General features: G+C 45.2%; 1 protein-coding gene across 16 annotated transcripts; it reads right to left on the reverse strand.

Moving 5' to 3' along the window:
- Window positions 1-482: 482 nt before the first annotated feature.
- Window positions 483-21,648, reverse strand: LOC6597831 (proton channel OtopLc). Of its 16 annotated transcripts, none has more exons than XM_026990666.1 (14): window positions 21,199-21,648; window positions 16,680-16,735; window positions 16,177-16,370; window positions 14,780-14,913; window positions 14,393-14,431; window positions 8,520-8,630; window positions 6,978-7,162; window positions 6,734-6,903; window positions 6,100-6,211; window positions 5,857-6,017; window positions 2,636-4,062; window positions 2,184-2,544; window positions 1,535-1,786; window positions 1,193-1,433 (listed from the first exon to the last, which is right to left on the reverse strand). In XM_026990666.1, the coding sequence occupies exons 3-13, from the start codon at window positions 16,324-16,326 to the stop codon at window positions 1,646-1,648; spliced, it is 2,991 nt and encodes a 996-aa protein (XP_026846467.1). In that variant the 5' UTR covers window positions 16,327-16,370; window positions 16,680-16,735; window positions 21,199-21,648; the 3' UTR covers window positions 1,193-1,433; window positions 1,535-1,645. The 16 variants fall into 16 exon arrangements, with proteins under 16 accessions (XP_026846465.1, XP_026846467.1, XP_026846466.1 ...); XM_026990665.1 differs by having other exon boundaries at window positions 16,177-16,431; XM_026990664.1 differs by lacking the exon at window positions 1,193-1,433 and adding an exon at window positions 483-630 and having other exon boundaries at window positions 16,177-16,735.
- Between the last annotated feature and the right edge of the window lie 2,528 nt (window positions 21,649-24,176).

A 24,176-nucleotide genomic window follows, 5' to 3' on the forward strand; every position in this document is an offset into this window, starting at 1 on the left:
TTAACATTGTAGATTGTGTTTCAAATTGTGTTTCCCTTTTCTTTTTGTTCGCTTTGGGTTTTCATGGATCTTTTGTTTGTTTCATAAATGCGGGGATAGTATTCGTATTCGTAAATCGTTATCATTCTTTCGGTACATTCTCGGTACTTTACTTCATTTTTAATTTTACTTTTACTCTTACTTTCGCTTTCACTTTCACTTTCTCTTCCTGTGTGTTCTGTATTCTGTTCAGATTCTCGGCGAAAAGGTTCGCTTCGATCCTATTCTATAACATACATACAATATTTTTTCTTTTCAATTATTATTAGTATTATGTTTATCGTTAATTATGCTTTCTTTTGTTGCTTTTTGGTTTTCGTTTAACATCACTACTAATAATCAAAAAATGGACATTTATAAACTTTTATATAATGTATATTAAAAATGTGTTTTGTTCTTTTTTTATTTTTTTCATTTTTGGCCTCAGAATGCCACAATTTATTTGGTTTTTCATTTGGTTTTCTTTAGTTTTTAGTTTTTTGTTGTTTTTGTTTTTTTTTTGTTTTTTTGGTGCCATGAAGTTGTTGCAACGCCATTCGTGTTTCGCTTAAATTCTTACAAAAGTTTTTGCGACCGTTAACTGAAATGCAGCTGAAAATGCACGAAAATATAATTAATATACAAAAAACTCATAAATTCTTGCAGATAAAAATGAGAGATATTCATGAAGAGAACAAATTTATGGTATTCATCACAGTTTTGTTGTTGTTCGGCTGGTTGTTGTTTTTGTTTTGGTAAAGATTGAAGTTGAAATGTGTGTTCACTTCCGTTTCCGGTTTGCTGCTTCTTCATGGCAATATATGTTTGTCTGTGTGTTGGTGTGACTGTGTGTCTGTGTGTGTCTGGGGGTCGTCGTTTCACTCCCAGGAGGGATATTCCTTACCTACTCATTGAGCAAACTCGAAAAGTAAACAACCATTTTGTAGAATAATTCACGTCTTATTCGATATATGAATTTTAATTGGTTTTTTATGTTCTTTTTTGTTTTGTTTTGTTTCGCTTTTTGTTTTTTTTTAATGTTTGGATAATGATAAAACAATTATAAAATTAATATTATCTTGGTATTGTATTGCAGCGTGTTAAAGAAATTAACTAATAATTTAATATTCAACTGAGATTAAACGTATTCGTGTGCCATGTGATTCTGGGGAGTGGGTTCGGGTTGCAGGTTCTGTAAACACTATGACTTAGTTCTTAGATTCCGTAAGTTTTTCCCATGATTAACAAACTAAAAAATAAGAAAAGTAAATGGAGAAAGCATTAGGCGATCATCCGGCGATTCCGGCAGCAGGGTTGCATATGCCCTCTCTCTTATCGTTTATCGATCGTTTCGATATCGTTCGTTCGATTCGTTTGAATTTTCGCATTGGTTTCGCGTTTGCTTTAGGTTTAACCTAACATAACATAAACAATAAACAAAAAAAGTATGTAATATATATAATTATATGGTAGGGTTTTTTTTTGCATAATGTTTAATACGTAATTAGAAACTAACTTTTTTCACTTGATTTCTGTTTGCGTTTTGGTTTTTGGGTTCGCTACATTTTGGTTTTTTTTTGGTGCATTTTCATAACTCCCTCGACATCCAGCGGTACCGCCTCGTTGCTTACTCCAGGCGTGCCTTGTAGGTGGTCTTCCAGATCTCGGCGAGTGTCACGGCACTGTGGAACCGATGGAAGATGCACAGCGGCAGTGTAATGCGCTGGATGATGGACCAGGGCACAAAGCCATAGAAGTCAAGCTGAACCTGTAGATTCGAGATTGGACCCATTCGGATATTGGTTAGTAAATGGAATCAATAATTCGATAATAATAACGATTCGTAAGCCAAACAAACAAACAAACAACATGCAAGAGTACAACACAGAAGCTCAAGTCATTCGAATTGAAGGTACCGATTAGATCCCTGAATGAACCCACAGAAGAGTATTTCGAACACGAAAGCATTGAGCTCTGTAGATTCATGCGGGACATGCATCTAGTACCTTTTTCTTTATCGCACAGAAACATGCATGAACGATACGAACAGATGAACACATTTATGTACATTGAGTTAAACATTAATTAGAATAGAACGTATAGAACGGAACGATTTGAGAACGAGAGCGTTAATCGTTTTACTTAACTCAGTCTCGCTTACGTACATATCTACTTACAGGATTGGCGAATACTTTTTGAGCTTCGAATGTGTAGATGGCGAACATGGCCACATTGCAGATGAGTAGGAAGGTGACGATCTGGCGGCCGGGCTTGCTGCGATCGTGCTCCGGCAAGTGGACGCGACGCCGCGATACGTCAGCGATGAAGAGCAGCTGCAAGATCACCTGGAAGACGGCCACACCGCCGGTGGTCGTCACCAGGAGGCTGGGCTCGCTCTCCAGCACCTTGAGGCTGCCGGCAATGATGCTGAACACGGAGTAGGTGAAGAGGCCGAAGGCCGAGATGCGCAACAAGATGTCGTTCAGATTGGATTGCTCTTCGCAGCGGAACTTAAGGTTCTTTACTCTGTGAAAGGAGAATAGAGTGTCGTTAGTGCGGATCGAAAATAAAGTAAAGGCATATATGTATTCTAGATGAGGAATATGGAGAACCAGACCTGATGAAGCCCACTATGATGGCCAGTATGGCGAAGGCCATGAGGATGCAGTGGCTGGCATCGGCCAGGTAAATGGCCAACAGCGAGAACTGCTGATGACGCACCAAGACGAAGAAGAGTATCAGGCAAATGAGGGCGCCGACCAACAGCAGCAGACCAAAGAACAGTCCCTTCGACGAGCCAACGCAGTCGACGCGACCGGAGCGTGCCTGCTGCGCCATGGCGACGGCACGACGTGAGAGCATCACCTCCAGACGGTGCTCCAGATCCTCGTCGTTCATCCGTCCCGGATAGCGGCCGATGTGCTTCCACATGACATACAAAACCACCGCACCGATCAGCGAATACTCAATGATGAACGGATACAGATACGGCGCCGAGTCGTACACAATGGTCCCCATAATATCGATGCGCCCGCAGGCGGTGGAGTTGAGTGTGCCAATGTTGGAAGACAGCGCCGCCGGGTAGATACTGTCCAGGCTCTCCAGATTCTCGAAGGCCACCAGGCCACCGCTGGACTCCTCGTGCGATATGTCCGAGTAGGTCTGGAAGCTGTTCTCCATTCCGGGTCCGAAAAGGTTGTTCATGATGTTGACTGGGCCCTCCGTGCTGGCGGCTCCGATGCTGGTGCTGGGTGTGGATGCGGCAAAGCTGTTGAAGAACGAGGAGACGCTGCCAGTGGCAGCAGCGGGCAACGCCGAGGAGGCGGACCCATCGACTGGCGTCAGACTCGGGGCAGCGCTGGATAGGAGTCGCTGGAGGCCGCTGAAGGGCGATTCGCTGGTCGTGCTGCTGATGGCGTCCGTTGCAGTGCTGCCGGCGGAAATGGGTATGGCGGTGGTGGTGGTCAATGGGCTGGTGGTGGTGGTAGTGGTGGTGCCGAAGGTGGTGGTGGTGCTGGCAATGGTGCTGGGGCTGCCGCCCGTTGTGGTGGCTGCTGTGGTGGCACTTGTGATAAACTTCTTCAGCTTGCGGGCCATAGTAGTGCTGTGCCATTGATAGCCGGCCGTCGTGTACGGTGCCCGAGTGGTGGTGCTGCTGATGATGCTGCTCGCAGTGGAGCTGGCCACATCCCCGCCCATGCCCAGGCTCTTCGAGATGCCGTCTACGGTGTTGCGCACCAGCTTGGACAGCACATTGTCGCTCTTGTAGACATCCTTCGGCAGCAGATCCTCCCCGTCCAGCACCTCGAACTCGCTGTTCGGGCCGGCATGGGTGCGTAGAACGGTCCCGGCATGCCGCAGCGCATGCTGCCGCACCGAGTGGGCTATCGACGAGGCCTCCGGATCGGCCTCGTTCTTCTGGTGCCAGATGGTGATCTCCAGAAGCGACTCCTTCACCAGCGTCCGGATCCACACGCAAATGTTGGTGGCCACCACATGCATCAGCCCGAAGCGGGCAATCACCTTGAATCGGTGGATGTTCAGCTGCAAGTTCAGACAGAGATGAGGAGAGACGGAGAAAAGAGAGAGAGAGCAGTGCCCGGGTGGAGCGCTTGAGTACGACTGAGATTCTTGGATGCCGCAGGGTTGCAGGTACATTGATTACGTAGATTACAGGCAAAATTCGGCTTCGGGCGAACCGAACCGCATCCCCGACTACCCCTGCAGATGTTCCTAGAGGGTATTCCCAAATCCAATGATTGTTTTCTTCGAGGACTCTATAGCGTAGATATTATGATCAGCAAATATACTTGATGTACTCGAAGGCACCCGAAGCCTTCGAAACGCTTACGCAGACGCAGATTCAATATGTTCGAATTGGTAGATCTTTATATTGATTTACAGGATTTCTGTGTATGTATGTATGTGTATCTTAAGCTCAAATGAGTGTATTTCTTCGGGAATCTATCGCGATTATCAATGCTACTCTTGACTTCATTCGGATGTGGATTGGAGCCCTTCATGGTCATGAAACCGAATATACTCGCCGGCACTCGAAGTCTTAGAAACGATTACTCGAATTTTTTGGAAAGACCTAATCTCTGTCGCATGAACTGAGGAACAGATCTGGTACATAAGTCCATGTTTTTCAGGAACTTTTTAGTCTGCAAGGGGTAATCGGTGAGGGTGGGGCAACTAAACAAAAACCAAACTGCCACACATCTGACATGGATCGATCCCTTATATATAGATAACATACGAGTATTGTAAGTTATAGAGAGATGTTGTAAGCTAATGGTTATCATATACGAGTATCGGTAACATAGTATCATAGACATATGTAGGATGTATGTTTTTGTATATGCGGTATACAGTGTGAGAAATGAGCGTAGAGTAGGGAGTAGTAGAGAGTACAGTAGAGTAGAGTAGAAAATGATTTGCATATCGTACCTGAAATGGTGGCCTAGTCTGCGATCGCGCGAATTGTGGGGCGGTTGTTGTGGGATTATGTACACAAAAATGGTTTCATTAAATAACTACTTAGCAAATTTCGACAAAAATTTATTAAAAAAACTATGAATGCATTGATGGATGGATGTATGGATGAATGTTTGATGGATGGATGGATTGAGAGTTTGAAATGCGTTGTTGTGTTGTTGTGGTGGATATGGTGTGATATGATGGGTGATTGATGATCGATGATCGATGATCGATTCGACCCCAGCCGAATAGCACTGTACTGTGAGTGGTGGAGAGTGGATGCCACTTGTCGTGGGTGGCATTACGTTCGAGCCAAAGACAGAAACAGAGACAGAGACAGAGCGAAGCATGGCAAGCGAATAGATGATGTGAATAGCGGTTGTGGTACGAGTGGAGTATGATATATGGGTGCGAATGTTGCAGTTGCAGTGGCAGTTGCAGTGGCAGATGCGCGAATGCATGAATGAAAACTCAACTGAAACTCAACTCAATTGCATAACTGCCAATTATCACGCCAGATACAGATACAAAGTGAGGGTGTAAGACCGAGTCGACCGTAACCGTAACCGTAACCGTAACCGTAAGCGAATTTCTATTGAAATGATCCTACAACCCCGAAACCGAGTACCCGAATCCGAACTCTAGAGAGAGGTGGCAGATGGAAGACTAACCTCGAACTTTTTGGAAGCCTTGGGGATGTGGTTTCGTGTACTTAATCTTTGTTTAACATTTAACATACGATTACAGAAGCCGTAGATAATAGTAGGTAGTAGGTAGTAGTAGTAGAAGGTTGTAATAGTAGTAGTAGTCATACGCTTACAGTGTTCTTTAGTTTAGTTTTTTTACATCGACACTTACCCGTGCATTCATGAATATAAAGTACATTTGCATGAAGGTGAAGATCATCTGCAGCAGCGGGTTCACTCCGATCAGTATGTGGTGGCAGGGCGAATCGAAGGGTATCTCAAAGAACGATCCGAACTCCAGTCCAATGTAGATCATGGCGCCCAGACCGAATGCTGCACAGAACACAAAACCCCCACCACCCCCAAAAAAATCAGATCCATGGGACACTCTGCCATATTCTGTTATCCCTCTTACCAATGGCTCCCACTCGCAGGAAGAAGCTGCCGTGCGTCGGATCGCTATGAGTGGTCTTCCTCTTGCGTACATTCTTCGGGGTAACGGCCACCTCGGCATCCACGGGTGCTTCCTGCGCATAGAGAGAGAGAAAAACATAGATTGAGTGCCATAGGAAATTCACATATGACCCATAATTGATGCGGCCTCACAGTATAATTAACATGACAGAGCTTTGGGGGCGCGAACAGTGAATATCTATTGAATGTTTTCCCATGGAAATGCATCTATAGCGCACTTTTGTTGAGGTTATTCAATGAATTAAATTCCTACGAGAGATCAGTCAGCATCGATTGAACAAAAGCTAGCGGCTAACGACCTAAGTTGAAGATCATTGAAGATCAAATGAACGTTTCGCAAAAAAATATCAGAGAAGCATAGTGTTTGAATGCGAACAAGAACCAATAAATGGGGTATTTTTGGTAAAAGAAGAGGCCGTGAAGGTCATCTAAAATGATTTAAATCTTTCTTAGAAGAAATAATCTAGAATCTAAGCTCCTGGAGCTTGAGGGCCACCTGAGTGTTCCTTTTTTAATGGAAAACAAACGAGTATTGTAAGTGTCAATTATCAAAGATCGTTCTCTTGTAGTTTTACCTGATATGCAGCGCCTTTGACAGCTGCTTTGCCAGAGTCCTTGGAGCCCTTCGCTTCCTTCGAATCGGCTGGATCGGCATTCTTGGCTTTCTTCGATTTCTTCTCCTTGGGTTGGGGTTTCGGCTTGCTGCCATTGCCATTGCCATTGCCGCCATTGCAGCAAGAGCTCTCTGATGGAACACACGGAACACAGTAGCACGTGAAAATCCTCCCGCCATTCGTGAGAGACTCCGACTGTACTTACCCTGCAGCAGGAAACAGAATACGTAGAGGAGGAAGAGTATGCTGACGCCGTACAGATACGTGAAGAATGTCTCGTAGTAGAGCACTGGCAGGCGGTGTGTGGTCACATCGCTGATCACGTATGCAATGCATACGACGATCAGGAGGATTGCGTACACCAGGCTGGTCACGATGAATAGCGATGTCCTGTATGGCCGGGAAGGGGGGATGGAGTCACATCATTAGTTCATGGCTTCAGAAATATTTACGAGTTCTGGGGCTTGGGTGCTCATACGTGTGTGTACGTGGGTGCTGCAGTTAGTATGTGTCTGTATGTGTGTGTGTGTGTGTATGTGTGTGTGTGAAGTGTGTCAAGATCTGGTTGCAACTCCCCCTCCGAGTTGACCCACTAGAACCGTTTTGGCAAGTGCGAGAGTGTCTCAATCTCCTACTTTCGTATACAAGTGTGTGTATCTGTGTGAGTTTGCGTATCTGTGTGACTGACATGCAACTACATGCATACTCTCAAAGAGCATCTCAAGTGCAGCCGCCTCTCTCCCTCTCTCTCTCTCTCTCATTTGACAGCTCGAGAGTATAACAGCCGCCGTGTATTAGCCCTAATTTGATATTTGATTAGCCCTCTACTCCTCGCACAGTGGGCTCCATCCACATCCACATCCACATCCATATCGTTCTGATGCAACCCACTGGGCGCGCGTGTGTGTGTGTGTGTGTGCCATGCAACAACTCATTGCAAGGCAGTCATTTTTGTGACCCAGTTAGCGGCATCAACGACTTGGCTGCAGCTTAAAATACACAGAAGGCGCGTGGCCCCCTGCTTAGGCAGTCACTCATTTGCATGCAGCACAGCACCCCACTCTGTGCCAAAATGGTGGTGCAGGCTACAGAGCAGGGAAGCCTAAGCTCGAATCGAAACTGAAGGCGGAATTTATCGAACATGCATAATGGTCGTCATATCTCCTGTAGAACAGGAGACATATCCTTGAGAATTACATCCAAACGAATATGGAATAATTCAATTACTTAATAAATTTTGAAATTTTGCGGACTTTGAACTAGATTTTAGATTTCCATTTTATAGATAGAAGATGGTATTCATGGGGATACCAAATATTACATATATTTATCATATGAAAGTTAATAATTTTTTACGAAAATATTCTCAAGAACCTTAGATAATGCGTGTTCTCATCATTTACATTCTATTTAAACGCTGGATGATATTTTTATGAAGGAAACTTTTGCGAAAGGGGAAGAAATATCTGTACTTTTCTCATACAAATCGTAGTAAAAGGCTGTCTGGCTTTAAGAATAAAAGAGATGGTTCTCCGTCGAGTGTGGATTACTGGGGTTGGGTGCCCCAATAGTCTTGTCCCATAATCATGTATTGGTTCAAGAGATTATCCCACAATCCACTGGGTACACATACAAGATGTAGGGACTATGGAAACACAAGGGAACAGTGGAACACATCTTGGTGCGGGCTTTGGATGGGCTTTGGATATGGATATGGTTATGGTTAGCATCATAGGTATCATATTACCATAGTTCGATTGGTCCCGTTATTGGATTTGTTTGATATGTGCCCTGTACCGTTATTTTCGCTGGCATAAAACTGTGTTTATTTGGATTTGGCTTGAACGTGTAGCAAACCCTATAAGATTGAAGATACTTATTCAGATATTTCTGGTTCTGGTTCTGCTTGTGGGCGGGGTGTGGTGTGGCGGGGTTTTAGGTTTTACACAGCTGCTGGGGAGCGGCGGGTTAGAGGTGGAGCAAGGATTAATCTTTCCAAAGGAAGGGAGCATGAAAGAGAGACAGTGGGCTCCTACGGTTGTTTTGTTTCGAGGCGGTGGGCTGGTGGGTTGCACGTTGGGCCATAGCATACTTGTGTGTTATATACAATGCTTGGTCGGTGTGGGTGTGTATCTGTGTGTTTCGAGTGGATTCCCACAACCCGCTACCCATTCCCTACTGGGCACTGCCTATGCCCCCACTGATGACGATCGCCCGCCCCAACTGGATGGATGAACGATGGGTTCGGTTCTCGCACCTTTGCAGCGGCTGCGGCATGACGTTCTTGAGCTCCATTTCCTTGTTGGCCGCATTGTTCTTCTCGGCGCTGTCGGTGCTGCCGGCGGTGTGGGAGCGGGAGACCGGCAGTGTGGCCATGTTGTCTCCGCCCTCCACATCGACGGTAGCGACCTTCACTTCACCGCCGCCCATGGTTCCCGTTTCCGTTTCGGTCTCCGTTGCGCTGGCTTTTATTTTCGGCTGCGTGATACCCGACGATTTCTAGTTTCCTCGATTTATCGATTGCTCGATAGACTCGATAGTTCTCGACAGTTGTCTTTATGTCTTTCACTTGTAATTTTGTGTCACAGTTTTTTTTGTATGGTTTTCGCTTTCTATTATCTTTTGCAACTCTAAATCGAAACGAAACAATTTGCAGAGTGATTTTCGCGGGGGTTAATTTGGTTTTTGTTGGTTTTTCTGGTTGTTGCTTTTGCTTTTGTAACAGAAATGTGCAACAGAATTTCGCGAGCTAGCTCTCTCTTTCCCTCCACTCTCCCTAGGCACTCACTTCCTCTCTCTCCCTCCTGGGCCTTCTCTGGCCATCCCTTACTGCTGCTGCTGTTCTCTCTGTCCCTCTCTCTGTCTTTCTGATTTCTTGGGGTTTTTTGTGGAACGCATTTGAAATGCATTTGACAAATGGGCAAATGAGGCGTGGCCTTAAGCCGCGCTTTCTGTTTTGGACTGCATCCCGGGGAGCCGACGACCTACTGACCTCTCTCTCTGTCTCTTACACTCTCTCTCTCTCTCACTCTGTCTCTCCCTCTCCCTCTCTCTCGCTCTCTGTGTCCCAGCGGAAGCGGAGCGCAGCCCCAGTTCCCGCGTAAACAACTGTGATTTCAACCCTCGCACTCGCATTCCGGGCGGGGAAAGTGTATCCCAAAAACGAACGGAGAATGGAGTCCTTCGGCTGCGTGTGTATGCATTGGATCGGCTATATTTATACATATATATATCTCCATTCTGGTATATAGCTCCTCTTGAATCTTGAGAGCTCTCCCTCTCTCTCTCTCTCTCTCTCTCTCTCTCTCTCTCTCTCTCTCTCTCTCTCTCTCTCTTGTCTGTATAATAAGCTGTGTATTAGTGCCCGGTGCCCCATCAAAAGGCTTCTGATTTCTGGTTTCTGTTTTCTGGAGGCCTGGCTCCGCAGTAAATTGCAAGCTTTTGGAAAAAAATAAAACCCCCCTTTTTATCCTACGGATGGTATATATAGGGGCAGACACTAGAAAAATATATTCTGCAAATTGTTTCAGTTTTGACCCAGGGAAAAACCTCTTTCAGGTACAACTTGGATGGATATATGCCATATACATTTTTTTCTTTTTGTTCTCAAAAACACTTCACTTTTCAGCACATTTTTTGCACACTTTGATCGGGACTTTTCACCAAAACAAAATAAATGGAATATGCATAGAAATGCTCTGTTCTTTGATGGATTTGATTCCCTCTGCCAGACTGGTGCTGCTCCTTATCTCGAGGCTTTACCTTGCGAACGTTCCACACAAAACACGTCCAAGAGCCTCTACTATCCAACTACAACTGAAAAGGCTCGTCGAGGCCTCGACTCAACAGAGGGCCAGCAGCATCCAGCATCCAGCATCGAGCAGAATCCAGCAGCAGCAGCAGCAGTAACCGCCCTCAGAGTGCGCCGAATCTCTCACTCTCTCCATCTCTCTCTGTTTCAGGATACTCCTCTCCGAAGGATACTTCAGAGCTGGGATGCGGCTGCTGCTGCTGCCTGCTGCCTGCTGCCAGTAGGGGAAATTTCGGTAGAGTATGCCAGAAAGTAGGACACATTCTGTGTTTTATTTCGTTTTGTTTTCGCAGAGACAATTTCCATATAGTAGCGAGCACTTGATTGAAATGTTTATACCGCGCTCATCCATGCATCGAGGCTGTCCTCTGGCTATCCTCCGCCTATCTCTTAATTGAGTATTGAATCAGTGGGCAGGCCAGTGGGAGACTCTTTGTTTAGCTTCCATCACAGCTTCTGCTTCAGCATCAGTTGCAGTTTCAGTTACAGTTACAGGATCCTGAGGCAGCGAGACAGGCAGCTCCCCCGGGGGCGCCCCCATGTAAATGGGTCAGTTGCAGCCCAAGGGTTGAGGTTGACATGCCAATCAATGGCTGGCTGGCTGACTCCAGGATGCAGGATGCAGGCATCAGATGGCGGAAGGCATCAGAAATAGGAAGAGGGTAGGGGTTGGGGCCCAGCAGCCGTCAGTCATCGAAAAGCAACAGCCCAAAACTCAATTACGGCTGCTTTTACTGCCTCTTACAACCAGCTACTCCACGGCACTATGGTTCTTACAGCCACAGTGCCGGAACAACCCCAGAACATTGAGCAGGCACGCGGGCACAGTGGATGGTGTGGCTGAAAACCTTCTCACTATTCATTTGGGGTGGGAAGTTCACTTGGGGAATGTGAAAGATGTAAAAGATTCCAGTTTCAGGATCAAAATATTTGAAGAAATTCAACTTTGATATAACTTTCTTTCGATGCGAAATGAATCAGAAATCTATACTAATATCCTATAGTACATAGTACATATGTATGTACCTGCAATGACTGCCCAAACGACATCAAGAACAACCTTATGTCGTGCCTTATAAATCAACAGAGGGGCACTGCCGCACGACACGCATGCAGTAAACTCGCACAAGTTCTGTAGTTTCTCTAGTTTCTGCGTAATCGAATGACTTTTCAATGTGCTCTGCTCAATAAAATTACAAAAATTACAAGGAATATGTTCTTGTGGAATTTTGTTTGTCATTCGTTGCCTTTCCCAGTGGATACATGCTTACCCTTTGAGCGTCTCATTAGGCGCTCATGGTTAAGCTGCTGCTGCTGCTTCTCCTTCCCGTTGCGACTTGCGCCTAATCCCCCCACTTGAAGCCGTGCGCTGCCCATTGTGCGCAGCGGCAGCGGCAGAGGTGAGCAGCGCGACAGCAGCGCGTGGCTGCGGCTGTGGCTGCGGCTGTGGCAGCGCAGCAGCATGGGGCAGAGAGCTTACGATATAGTAAAGCCGACGACGACGCGTCGTCATGCTGTCTGATCCATTCGTTTCCGTGGCAGCCGCTGTTCGTCGTCCTTTTCGTCCTGCTGTCGTTTTATCGTAACTCTAGCGCTCGCTCCGTTTTGCGCCGCCCGTTCGCCGCCTGTCTGTTGCGGCCTCCGCTTTGTGCGCATTTCACAACAACCAAAATGTTTCGGATTCTGTTTTGGTTGTGCATTCGCTGGGTTGCCGCCCCCCGGCAGGAATCTGTACGCTTCCAGGACTCCGAACTACCGTTCCCGACTCCCGTATGCCGTGTGCCGTGTGCCATGACGCAGCCATTGACTGCAGTGTGCATGCCCCATGCCCCGTGGCCCGTGTTGTGGCAAAGGGGTTGCAGCAGTGGAATCACAGGAGTGAAAAAAAGGACTACTCGGATAAGGATTTGCGCCGCAACTCCAATACTGCGTCGTAGTTGTGCCTGGAGTGGCAGACAGACACGAGGCATGGGGCAGGAGGCATGGGGTATGAGGTATGAGCCGCACCCTAATCCCAGCCAGAGGAGGATGCATGACCCAAATGCCTGCCCTCACACTCTAATCCCGCGAGCAACGCGAACAAAAATAAGAGAAAACCCAATCGATGAGAGTCGACTCCTTTTGGAAACATCTGCAATCATCTGGAGGAGTGCTTGATGGCCACGTTTCAACCACGATTCATTGATGATGGGGCATAATCATGGAAATTACATGCCCCACATAATCTTTTGTGCTTTTAAAAGATCTATTGAAAGTATAGATGAGGTTGTTAGAAGGAGTTTTAGCTGACTCTGAATACGTTCCTATTCAAAGCACTATCCAATATCTCATTATGAAATTACAATTAGTTATATTTTTGTGGAAAAATTCACCCCTAAATCAGGATTCCCAATGTAATCTTCAGTATTTTGCATTGTTAAAGAAGCTAACTCCTTCAAAACCCTTCCAAAACTAAGAATAAATTGATTCATTTTGGACTCTTGGAGAACACGAGTTCGAGAGTATTCCTGAAATCAAAGAGCATTTCCCGCAGAGCTTCAATAAGTAGCTCCTGATTAAGCACACATTATTATAGTCCGTAGACTATTCTTAAGTCTGCATTAAGCTAAGAAGCTTGTATACATCCTTAATCATCACAGGATTGTTTTGAAAGCTAATTTGGATCAATGGTTGAAGTTTGAAGGTTGAAGAGTGGAAAAGTGGATGAGGCAGGGGCTCCTCACCCTCATAGAAGCAGGGCTATAATTACTGTGGCGGCCTTTCATCTGCCACCCCTTTCGATGGCCCTAACGAAGGGTTGTGTTTCCTCTTGCCTAATTATATTTTTAGCCTATCAACAGATGAGGTCTTTATCAGAAGGTCTGAAGCTATTATTTATAAAACAAAAAGCAGTGAAGTCACACGAGTGCGAGTATTGGGGATGTGCCCAAACCTTGTGCCTAATCGGGTGATAATTACAGTACAAGGCTATAGCCAGGGGAATCGACGCAGCCTTCCGCAAATAGATTCGAGTCGAATCAATAAGTTACTTGGCCAGCCATGTTCTGGAGAGCCTGGAGAGTCTGGAGAGTGCCTCTTGGCCCTATGCCAAGCATCGATAAGTAGTTTTCCTGTCGCGTTTTGTCGTCCTCCCCCCCCCCCCCCATGTCTTTGGCTGGTTTTCACGAATGTAAGTCATTCGTACAATGACACTTTATGCCAGAGACAAAGACGAGGGCACTCTCCGCTCCAGCCTGACAGTTCATGCCGCAGCGCCAGCACCAGCCCAGCCAAGCCTAGCCGAGTGGAATGCTCTGTCGGTTTGTCAAGTTGCGTAATTTGTTTGCAACTTATCTTTTTCTCCCATTGTCGCCCGTTCCCCTTAGTACATTGTGTAAGCGTTTTTCCTACTTATTTGTTAAATAGGAGCGGCAACAATGCCACAGCATCGGGAATGTAATGTTCCTGTGCCTGAGCCTGTGTCCTCAGTTCATTGACATTATAATCCGCAGGATGCCAAAAAGAAGTACAATAAAAGCTGCATAAATTCGGGCCTTACACTCTACAGAGGATATAAGCGGGTATTCCCCCCTTGGACGGATCAAGATCTGGGGTTAGATTTTTTGGTGCACTACTGGATAAGGCCATCACGCAAGATGCAGGTGAAAGATCTACTAAGAACGTAAGTGAGTGGGAGGCTAGGCCAAAGATTCTTAGGGATTCTTAGGATATTAGTGGGGATAGAGTCATACGGTTATAAGAAGGAACTATCTATTGTATATATTTATATTGGTTTTTTTTTTTTTCATATGAATAATACCAAATCTGACCTTGGCTGTGGGCGCGTCAGAACCGGTTGATGTATGCCGCTGTAACGGTTTCTTGCTTTGATTAATTTGAAAACTTTTTACGGTGTACGGTATGCGGTTTATAGAAGGATTTCAAAAACACTACGTTACGATATCTAAGGATCATAGAGGAACATAAAGAGAGTTCTCACAGATCGAGAGAGGAACAGACAGAGAATGAATGGAAGATGGGACGACAGTCAGTCTTTCGTTGTAGCGGCTGGAACTTTTGGAAAGGAACGCGAGGGAACGAATGGAATGAAAGCAGAGTACAGTTTCGGGTGGATGTTAAACGTAAATGGAACACAAAAGAACACATAGAGTGAGAGGGAACATCATGTGATGCATGTGACCATGGAACGCACTTACTTTGCATTTTTCGGTCTTCGGGCATCGATCGGGAAGTCATCGTCGAAATCCAAATTGAAGTCCTCGCCCAGATCATGTGGCACTAGCGGTGTGCGCTGATGTGCAGGACTCGTGTGATAACCATCTCCCTGTAGCTGTTTTTTGAATCGAATGTTAAGTAAAATTGGGGATTAAACTCTCGTCCTGCATTGAGCTTGTTTACTTTTTTAACAACAATAAATTGGAATGTCGTATGGTACAAGATGTTACACATATTATATACAGAGACACAAACATACATATATATAGCATATATATATATTATATAGATGGTTTTAAGGAAGCGTATTGCATGCATTTGTTTTTTTTTCAAAAATAATATCGAAACAATTCCAATTTATTGCCAGAAATAATATTACTCATGAGAGTGGGCTCTCGCTTTTTCTCTTTTTCTGTTTTGATTTTCAGTTTCGTTTTCGAGGAACATAAAGTTAAGGGCGAATCGTTTACTCGTGCAAGGATTTGGTTCATCAATTCTTGGTTCTCTTCTCTATAATGGTAAAAATCTTTAAATATAAATCTGCCACACAAACAGACACTCACTCACACGCACACGCCATAAAATCGGTTTAAATCTTAAAATTCATATGCAATATTAACAGGACTTTCGAGTTGGTATGCAAGTATTCATATGGATGTATTTGGATGTAAGCGGATGATGTATGTCCAATGTACATACTGTATGTATGAAATTTGTGTCGCACTTTACAAGTGGAGTGTTTTAATGTGTTTGCATCAAATGATTGAAACTTCTTCAAATTATGATTTTAAAGATCTTTTAGAACCATTGCCCATTCAAAATTCGTTTTAAACCAGCGAAAATATGGCTTAGACACGTCCTAATGCGTGTCTAACAGTTCTTCTAATAGTAGTCTAGTATTTTGTTTGGTATTTTTTCAGTATCAGTCCTGGTACTTTACTATTCCGTGTCTAGTAGTATTTTAGCAGCAGTCTAGCTATTTATTTAGAATAATGGCAGTAAGAATCCTAGTACAGTTTTTCGTTTGGTTTAAAAATCATTCTAAATTTGGTTTAGGTTTTTAGTTTCGAAAGTTTCGATGAAATTTGATATGATATGGTTAGGCTAGAGGTCAATTAAGCTCCGATTAAACATTGTGCCAAAAGCTGTATGTATTTTCACTATAAAATGCTTTTTAAAAAAGTGGAACTTCAGAGATGTTTTTATGTTAAAAATACACATTCGTTTGTCTGATGGATGCTGGATTATGGATGAGCTGTGCATGAGTTTTGAGTGTGTGTGTGTGTGTGTGTGTGTGTATTAATGAGATATGTATATTGCATATGATTGCGGGGGGAACGGGGGAATCCTTGTAACGAGTATATCGAATAGCCCGTACCTTGACCACAGTGCCGACCTGATTCGATTCGGAGGCCGACTGTCGATTGTCGAGCAGATTGGCCCGCTCCATGTTCTCCAATTGCAGTGTCTCCCGTGGCTGGTCCAGCAAACGTTCTCGCATCTCATGTATGTAGGGACACCGCTGCATTCCTCCTCTCCCCAGGGTCCTGACGATGACTCTCGTTTGTGTATCTACGTATGTATGTATATCTGTGAGGTATCTGCTCCTCTTCTATGTGTATTTTTTGTATATCTGCTGATTGATTTATCGATTGATTGATAGATTGATTGATTGCTTGCAAGTGTTAGCTGACTACTTGGCTACTCGGCTCAATAAATAGTTAAAGCTTCTAGCGATAGCAAGCCATTCATTCTTCCAAAAGGTGGCTAAGGTTGTCTTGGGTGTAAAGGCTATATAAAGAGTTCTTAGGGAGTTAGTTTTCTGGGGGGTTTCTGTTCCCCAATTCTGTTGGTTGATCAACGTGGATAAATCAGTCATACAGTTTGCAGCAGCAGTTGATATTTTCAAGACTTTTCGGTTAGGCTAATTGGTCGATCTGCAAAGAGAAGAGAAGAGAAGGGAAGGGAAGAGGGGTTTTTTCTTTTAGTTAAAAGGTTTCATTAAGTATGTATTCTTAGAAATGGAATCAAGTGGAGCGAATGCCATCGCTGGCATTGAGTGTTCCAAGTATTTCCATATTTTCACTAGATATTTTACGATTTCTTGCCAAGTTTTTTTCTCAATCAAAAACATTCAGATTTTGATGCTCTGCTCTGCTTAAAAATAAATGCCGCCCTTGAAAACCGAGAGACGAAACAACAAGTGGAAATTCCAGTAGGAAACAGCCACCAGCCACCAGCCATCAGCCATCAGCCACCAGGCAGTGCTGTCAGATTCGATGCTGATGGACGTGTCTGGCAGCGGATTCCCATTAAATCTCTCATTGAAGATCTTGACAGATTTATGAGGGAGCCAGCCGTGGTCGTGGTCGTGGTCGCAGTCGTGCCCCCAATCCCTGGTCCAGTAAGCCGCTTACTAAAGTGTGTCCAGGAACCGCGAAACCAGCATCAGAACCAGCAGCAGCTGGGGCAAAATTTGATTTGATTATGTGCCGCACTTTTGTGCCTTGGCTGCTGGCCAGAATGTGGCACGCATTCATGTGGCATGCAGCAGAATATTATTCAATAATATGTTTATTTTCTCGTCTGCTTTGGGGCAACAGACGAATGGAGCCCGAGGTCGTGTGCCGCACCAGAGAGGCAGAGGCGCACCCACCCACATCTCCCTACTTCTCTTTGGCGCCCCCTGTCTCCCCTTTGCCAGTGGCAATGGCATGTGAACACCCCTGGTGCACCCGAACGCACAAAAGCAGAAAATACACCGTGACTGGAAGGCATGGGGGCATGGCTGGCCATACGCATTCGAGGGGATCGGGGATACGGGGATACGGGGATGTGTACAAAAACACAAACAAAAACATACCCACCGATCCGTAGAGATTGATGTGGCCTCTATTTGCTTAGCCGAAGAGAGTGCCAAAATATAAAGCCCTGCAATGGGGAAAACAAAACAGGAATATGCTGGGAAAGTCCAGAGCGAAGATCTGGAAACGATCTTCTCTTGGCTTTTCCTTAATTCCCCTTGGATTTCATTCTTAAAACAACTCAACAAGTGCCATTAAATGAGAGAATAGCACTGCAATCCAATCCGAAAGACGCGAAATCAGAAGGAATCCGTGGCGTAAAAGATCTCTTCAGTACAATTCCCTTCTTCTGTGACATTTCGTCCTTCCTCTCTCCCCAAAGAACCTCTAAGTTGATACAAAAAGAGATTAGGGATTCTTAAACATGAAATTATAGAGCCAAAATATAAGGCTTCTTTAGTATAAGATGTATGAAAGGATCATGCATCTGCTTATCTGCTTAAAGAGAACTTCTTTGTGGGAGCATCAATTGTGTCTTATTTCAGATAAGATTACGGATTTCGATGGTAAGGAGTAGAGAAGTTCATGTGGAATGGAAAAGGTACACTTAATCGAGAGAACATCTTTTATAGAGGCAATCGATTCGCCGATAATCGGGTCAAGATAGCGATTTGGCTGCGGCCCACTGTCGAATGTTGCTTATAGCCAAAACGGGAAGGGGGGCACTTGCAATTAACAACATTTGGTTAGATTTTGCGCCAGTTCCCTTGTGCGGATAGCAGTGGACATGGGGCGGACAGGGGCGGACAGGGGCGGACAGTTGTTAGCCATCAAATGTTAATGGTATTAGCCAAGCTTTCAATTTACGCGACTGTGTTGGTTGGGAGAACGCGAGAACGCGAGAACGCGAGAAGGCGAGACCGAGAACGAGAACATGCGACAATTCTGGCCTGTGCCAATGGCCATGGAAAATGCCCCCAAGAAGAAGCTGAAAACAGCAGCAACATTGTGTGAATGCAACATGAACGCTTTTTATGTCTGCCCCACCATTGCCTTAATGCGGTTTTAGCCATAGTTTTTTCTTAATTTTTTGTTGCTGCTCTTTGGCTGGTAATGATGGGTCCCTCTGAGGCAGGCCCTCTTTAACTCTCAAGCTACTTTGGAATCGCCTCCTCCGAATGGGACCGAGAGAATGGAACGACCATCATCCATTATTTTGGAGGGAGGCTGAGCCTGGGGCTGGGGCTGTGATGTGTGTCAACTTTACGATGGGAATGAATTTAGTGTGAGAATAAAGCTGCTCATTGCCGTGGGGGACTTGCGTCTTTGAGATCCCATTGCCATAAAAACTCCTTTTGGAAGAGAAAACCATTTCCCTGCGAATCAGAGAGTCACGTCGTACTATGTGTGAATAAAGCAAATGTTTATCCGTAAACATTCTTAGAAAAGATCTAATTCTTTAAGTACTTTTTAAGCGCTAATTCAAAGCTGTTTGTGTGTACTCGAATTTACCCAAAACAAACGCTGATCGTGTGAACCAGATTTTGCCATCGTATTTTTCAAAGAACTTCCATTTGTCGAATGAAAAGGGTAATGGGAAACCGCATTCGTTGTAAACAAACGATGCCCCTTGAATTGGGGGAGATCGTTGCAGTGCGACTGTCGATGTTTATGACAAGCCCGGCAATGTCCGATGACAGATTACAAACAAACCAATCATCCACCCGTCCATCCAATCATTTGAAACCCCAACCACACCCACACCCACACCCCCCACATGGGTGCACGGCCACACGGCGGCGGGCGCCACTGGAAAATTACAACTAAAAAACCTAAACATGATCTATGCAGATCTCGGGGAGCGTAGCGTCGTTGCAGCGGAGACACGGAGACGCGGAGACGGCGCCCACATTGAGAACCGGATATTGCAGATGGAAGACAACAGAACAGAGCACCAAACTGGGAATCGGATTTGGAACTGCAATTGGAAACGGAGTGGAAATGGAAGTGGAAATGGAAATGAAAATGAGAACAGCAGAAGAGGAAGAGAGCAACGGGCATGAGAACTGCCACCAGATGGACGCATGTGGCAGACATGGAAATAGGGTGACCTTATAAACAGTATGCTGCTGCTGCTGTTCCCAGTGCAATGTTCCATGGGAGAATGAACTGGGGCCCATGAGCCATGAGCCATGAGCAAGGCATGGCTTCGAATGTTGTGGCCCTGGGCCCCTGTTTTTGGGTGTGTGTGTGTGTGTGTGTGTGTGTGTGTGTGTGTGTGTGCGCGCGTTCCTTTGGTCAATCCGTATGTACGTCTGTCAGTCATTCGCTTGGTCCGTTCCGTCCATTCCATCCCCATTTTTGCATTTGGTCGCCGTCGTCGCGAGGTCGTCGGCTCATTAGTTAATATGCCCCCGGAATATGCAGAATATGCATTTTGTTTTTTCTGCCTCTCGGCTCTTTCATATTTTATGTTGCAAACCACCCCTCCCCACCCACACCCACACCCACACACACGGACCCACCCATTTAACCACCTCTAGAAATGGAATCGCGTGTCGCTTGTCCTCGCGGCTTCGGCTTCAACCCTCCGCAAATGTTTTCTACGTTTTGTACGTTTTGCTAACATTCCTCCCAGCGGATATGCGAGCGCCGAACGACTTGACAGCAGAGTACTTTCGAAGCATAGATCGATAAAAGAATCGATAACGATCACAGGGAAGAAGTAATGCTGTAAAGGGAATACAGCTAAACAAAGTGGAAGAAATATCATTTCGGAATGAAGTGCTTCAAAAGAGCAATAGTGATGAAATATATGTAAGAAAATTACAATGTTATTCATTCAGTGCCCTAACGATTTCCCTAGATTCAATGGCAATCAACGAAAATCATGAGACATTTTAGAGGTGCAGATATTAGATTGGATATTTAATTACTTGAGACAGCAACCCATAAGCACAGATACTCGTAGATTGTAAGATTGAAAACAATAGCTATATGTATCGATGGATTTAAGAGTATGCCCCCTGATCGCGATTGTATTGTGATGAAATTATAAGGTTTAAGTGTCTGTTTGACACGGTTTCAACGCTTCAGAAGGACACTGCCGGAGTGATCTTACCACCCAGAAAGGTGACCTGACCCAATTCCGACCACTGTCTTACTTACTTCTGCCTGCCACAGAGAGTGTGCCCCAAACAACACCTCTCCTCAGCCACAGACACTGGCACAGCCACAGCCACAGCCGCATAGCCGTTTTGTGCGGTTTTCCTTTGTCGCATTTCTTGTGCAATTAAGATTTTCCATTTCGAGCACTTCTATGGGTTGCCCCCAGGGTCTGGTATTGGGATTGGGTATGCCCCAGAGCGATTGGGGCTCTGGGGCTCTGGGGCGCTGGGGGGTCTGGGAGAAAAAGGAAGCGAAATCGCCTCCAATGTCTTTCTAATGGAAGACCAAGAAATGTGCGTGTGTGTGGGAGTGTAACCCGAGAAGGCCAATTGGCGTTTGGCGATCAAAAAGGGGATTAGTGGCTCTGACACACAAACACCGGGTGATGTCATGTGTGCAGGGTATTCGTCGGGCTCATCATCACTTACTTGGGGGGGCTCTTCCAGGCTTCGGGTTCCTTACATGAGGAGTGGGGTGGTACTCTTCCCTCTCCACTGTCTCTCCTTTGTTTTGTTAGGAATTACGTATGTCCTGGTTTCTCTGAATACTTCGTGGAAGCCGGGGGTACAGTTGGGGCGGGGTGGGCGGGGATGGTGCCCCAATGAGTGGCTGTGTGTGTGCTTCGCGTCTGTTGCGCTTTGTTTCGCTTTGTTATTGCGTGTCCTTTTTGTGTCCTTTCGTTTGTTGGTTTGTTTTTGTTGCCTGCCTCTGCCCGAAAATGCGTTGCAGCTCAACCGGAAGCGGATGCCCTAACACACACACACACACACACTCACACACGCGCGCGCTTACACACAGACAGCAGACAACAAGATGGACGACGACGACGTCTGATGCGCACTCAAAAATTGAATTTGTTTTCTTTACTTTCTTTCTTCTTTACCCTAATCATCCGTTTCCTTTATCCTTTTCTTTTTCTGTTTCTGTTTCTATTTTCGTTATGTTTTTTATTCAACGCACTTTTCTTACACTGCACAGCAAGAACAATAAAAAAATGAAGAAAATATTTTAGCAAAGTATGTGCAACAATTGCGGAAGGGGGGCAGCAGCAGCCAGCGACAATTGCTACCACATCTGCAACAGCAGCAGCATCAACCAACACAATCCAGTCTATGAGCAACGCTATAAGAATTGCACTTTAATTCATTAACAATTAAAACGATCAACCACTTTGGAGTCGAATCTGTTCAATATTCCACTTTCGATGCGATTGTTTATAAAAAGTCGTAGTTGTGGCTGTGGCTGTTGCTGTTGCAATTGTGGTAATATATTGTTAATATGTATTTAAGTGGAAGTTGAAAAGTGGAAGTGGCAGGCACCGGTATGACCCTTCCAATCGCTCGCAACGCTTCGAAATGCGGCGAAATATCGTATCAAAATCAAGTTGTTTGGTATTTTCACCGAAGCAGCGGAATAGCAGAGCCAGAGCAGAGCCAGAACAGAGCCAGAGCAGAGCCAATAGCAGTGTCAGTAATAGCAGCAGAATCAGAGGCAGAGGCAGCGAAAAAGCATAGGCAGGAGCCCAGACAGAAGCAGTGGCAGTTGCAGAAGCAGAAGCAGAAGCGGCGAAATGAAAGAGCCAAAACGAGTCCAATATGTGAGTCACGACGCAACCAGTACCCTGTACATACCTGTCTACTAATATACATATACCTACATATGTATGTTTGGACGATTATACGTAGACGGCGGTACTTGTTGTCAATGAGTTCCTCATTCCTCCATCTATTTCTCGAGGAAGAGTGTGATAAAGAGAGAGAGATCGGAAACACCTCATGCTGGCTGTTACACAGATATACACGAATAGAATATACCCCTTATACTCCATTGAGTACCGGGTATAAACAGAACAGCGCCAGACCGAAACGTAGAAACCACCCCGCTGCGACAGAGACGCAGGCAGAGGCACAGCGACAGCAATGTAACGCAATACGATAGCCCACACACACCCCCCCTTGGGCATGGTAGTGCAAAAAACCACCTAAGCGACGCTGACGGCGACAGCGACGTCGGCAGCGACACTGGCAAACGCAACGCAACAGTCAGCCGTGGCGTCGCAGCCGGCGTATCACGTACGACTATATATATACGATATTCGTGTTTCGCCGTTTGTTGTGATACCCTCGACAGGAGAAGGTATGATGAGTAATTTAGAGATAAATATAATTTACTACATATATCTATAGATATAATAGTACGTATACATATGTATATATCCTGTGTACCTGGTCACCGTATATCTCAGGGAAATAGGATGGGATAGCAATCGGATGCTATACAAAAATCTGTAGTTTCATTCTGCCATGGGACCGATGGATCTGCCAGGGTATCCAATACTTCGGCCACGAACCTATCCTTCCTCTCTTGTTGCTTCTCGCGCTTTGGTTTGTTGTTGCTCCGCCGTTTTTCTGTTGCGCTGCTGCTGCTATTTGTTGTACGCTGCCCACGCCATTCGCTGGACGAATGGGAAAGCAAAGGCAGGGCGATAATAGCGCCGGCCCGAGATGTCGTTTTTTTTTTGATGATTGTCTGAAATGTGGCCAAAGCACGTGAATGTGAATACTACTCGTATTTCTATGCGACAGATTGAATAATTAAGCCACGCACACACACACACACACACACACACACACACACACACACACAGCGACACAACACGAGAGATGTCAATAATTGAAAGGCGCCCTATAGTAGTCACTCGACGTCGACTACCAGATGGGCCAGTGACCACATCTTGGGCGAAACTTAAGGGAATCTCCATTCAAAAGATGTCTGAAGTCGGCGCACACGTTTTGCGAAGCTATATTTAACCATAATATGTAGGGTACTTCCAATTGTCTCACAAAAATGAAATGGAAACAGTTACAAAACATTGAGTATGAAGAAATACGTATAGTTACATAGATGCGTTATGATACCTTCCACGTAGATATATTAAAGGTGTAGAATCTGAGCCTGATTTGATGGCAGAGCTATTTTAACTTCTTGTGAACCAAGAGCTCAGCCTTCATCGCAATCTACTGAACGAATGCAAGAGATGATGTTGCAATTACGAATCGATCAACGATTCGATGGGTCGATGAATCTGTAAGAACTTTCACTCATTTGGACCTCGAATTTTCCAAAGTCCTTTCTTCCGTAAAGACAAAATCTCCGTAGGTTATTCCTGCTGATTATCAAATAGATTTCACTCTATATAAAAGCGTAGTATCTAGGTAGTGGCATCCGTTGGTTAGTCTCCACTGTACTTGTGTGATGGCTGTCAGAATTACTACCTCTGCATATGCACAATTGTGCACAAAAACTCTGAACCATAAAAACATCGCGGAGAACTACATGGAACTCCATTTTAATTACGAGTATGCATAAAGGATACGACTTCCTCTAAGCTTAAGGACCAACTACG

This window comes from Drosophila persimilis, unplaced genomic scaffold, assembly GCF_003286085.1.
Source record: "Drosophila persimilis strain 14011-0111.01,24,50 unplaced genomic scaffold, DperRS2 tig00000606-arrow-arrow-pilon, whole genome shotgun sequence".
Lineage (NCBI taxonomy): Eukaryota > Metazoa > Arthropoda > Insecta > Diptera > Drosophilidae > Drosophila > Drosophila persimilis.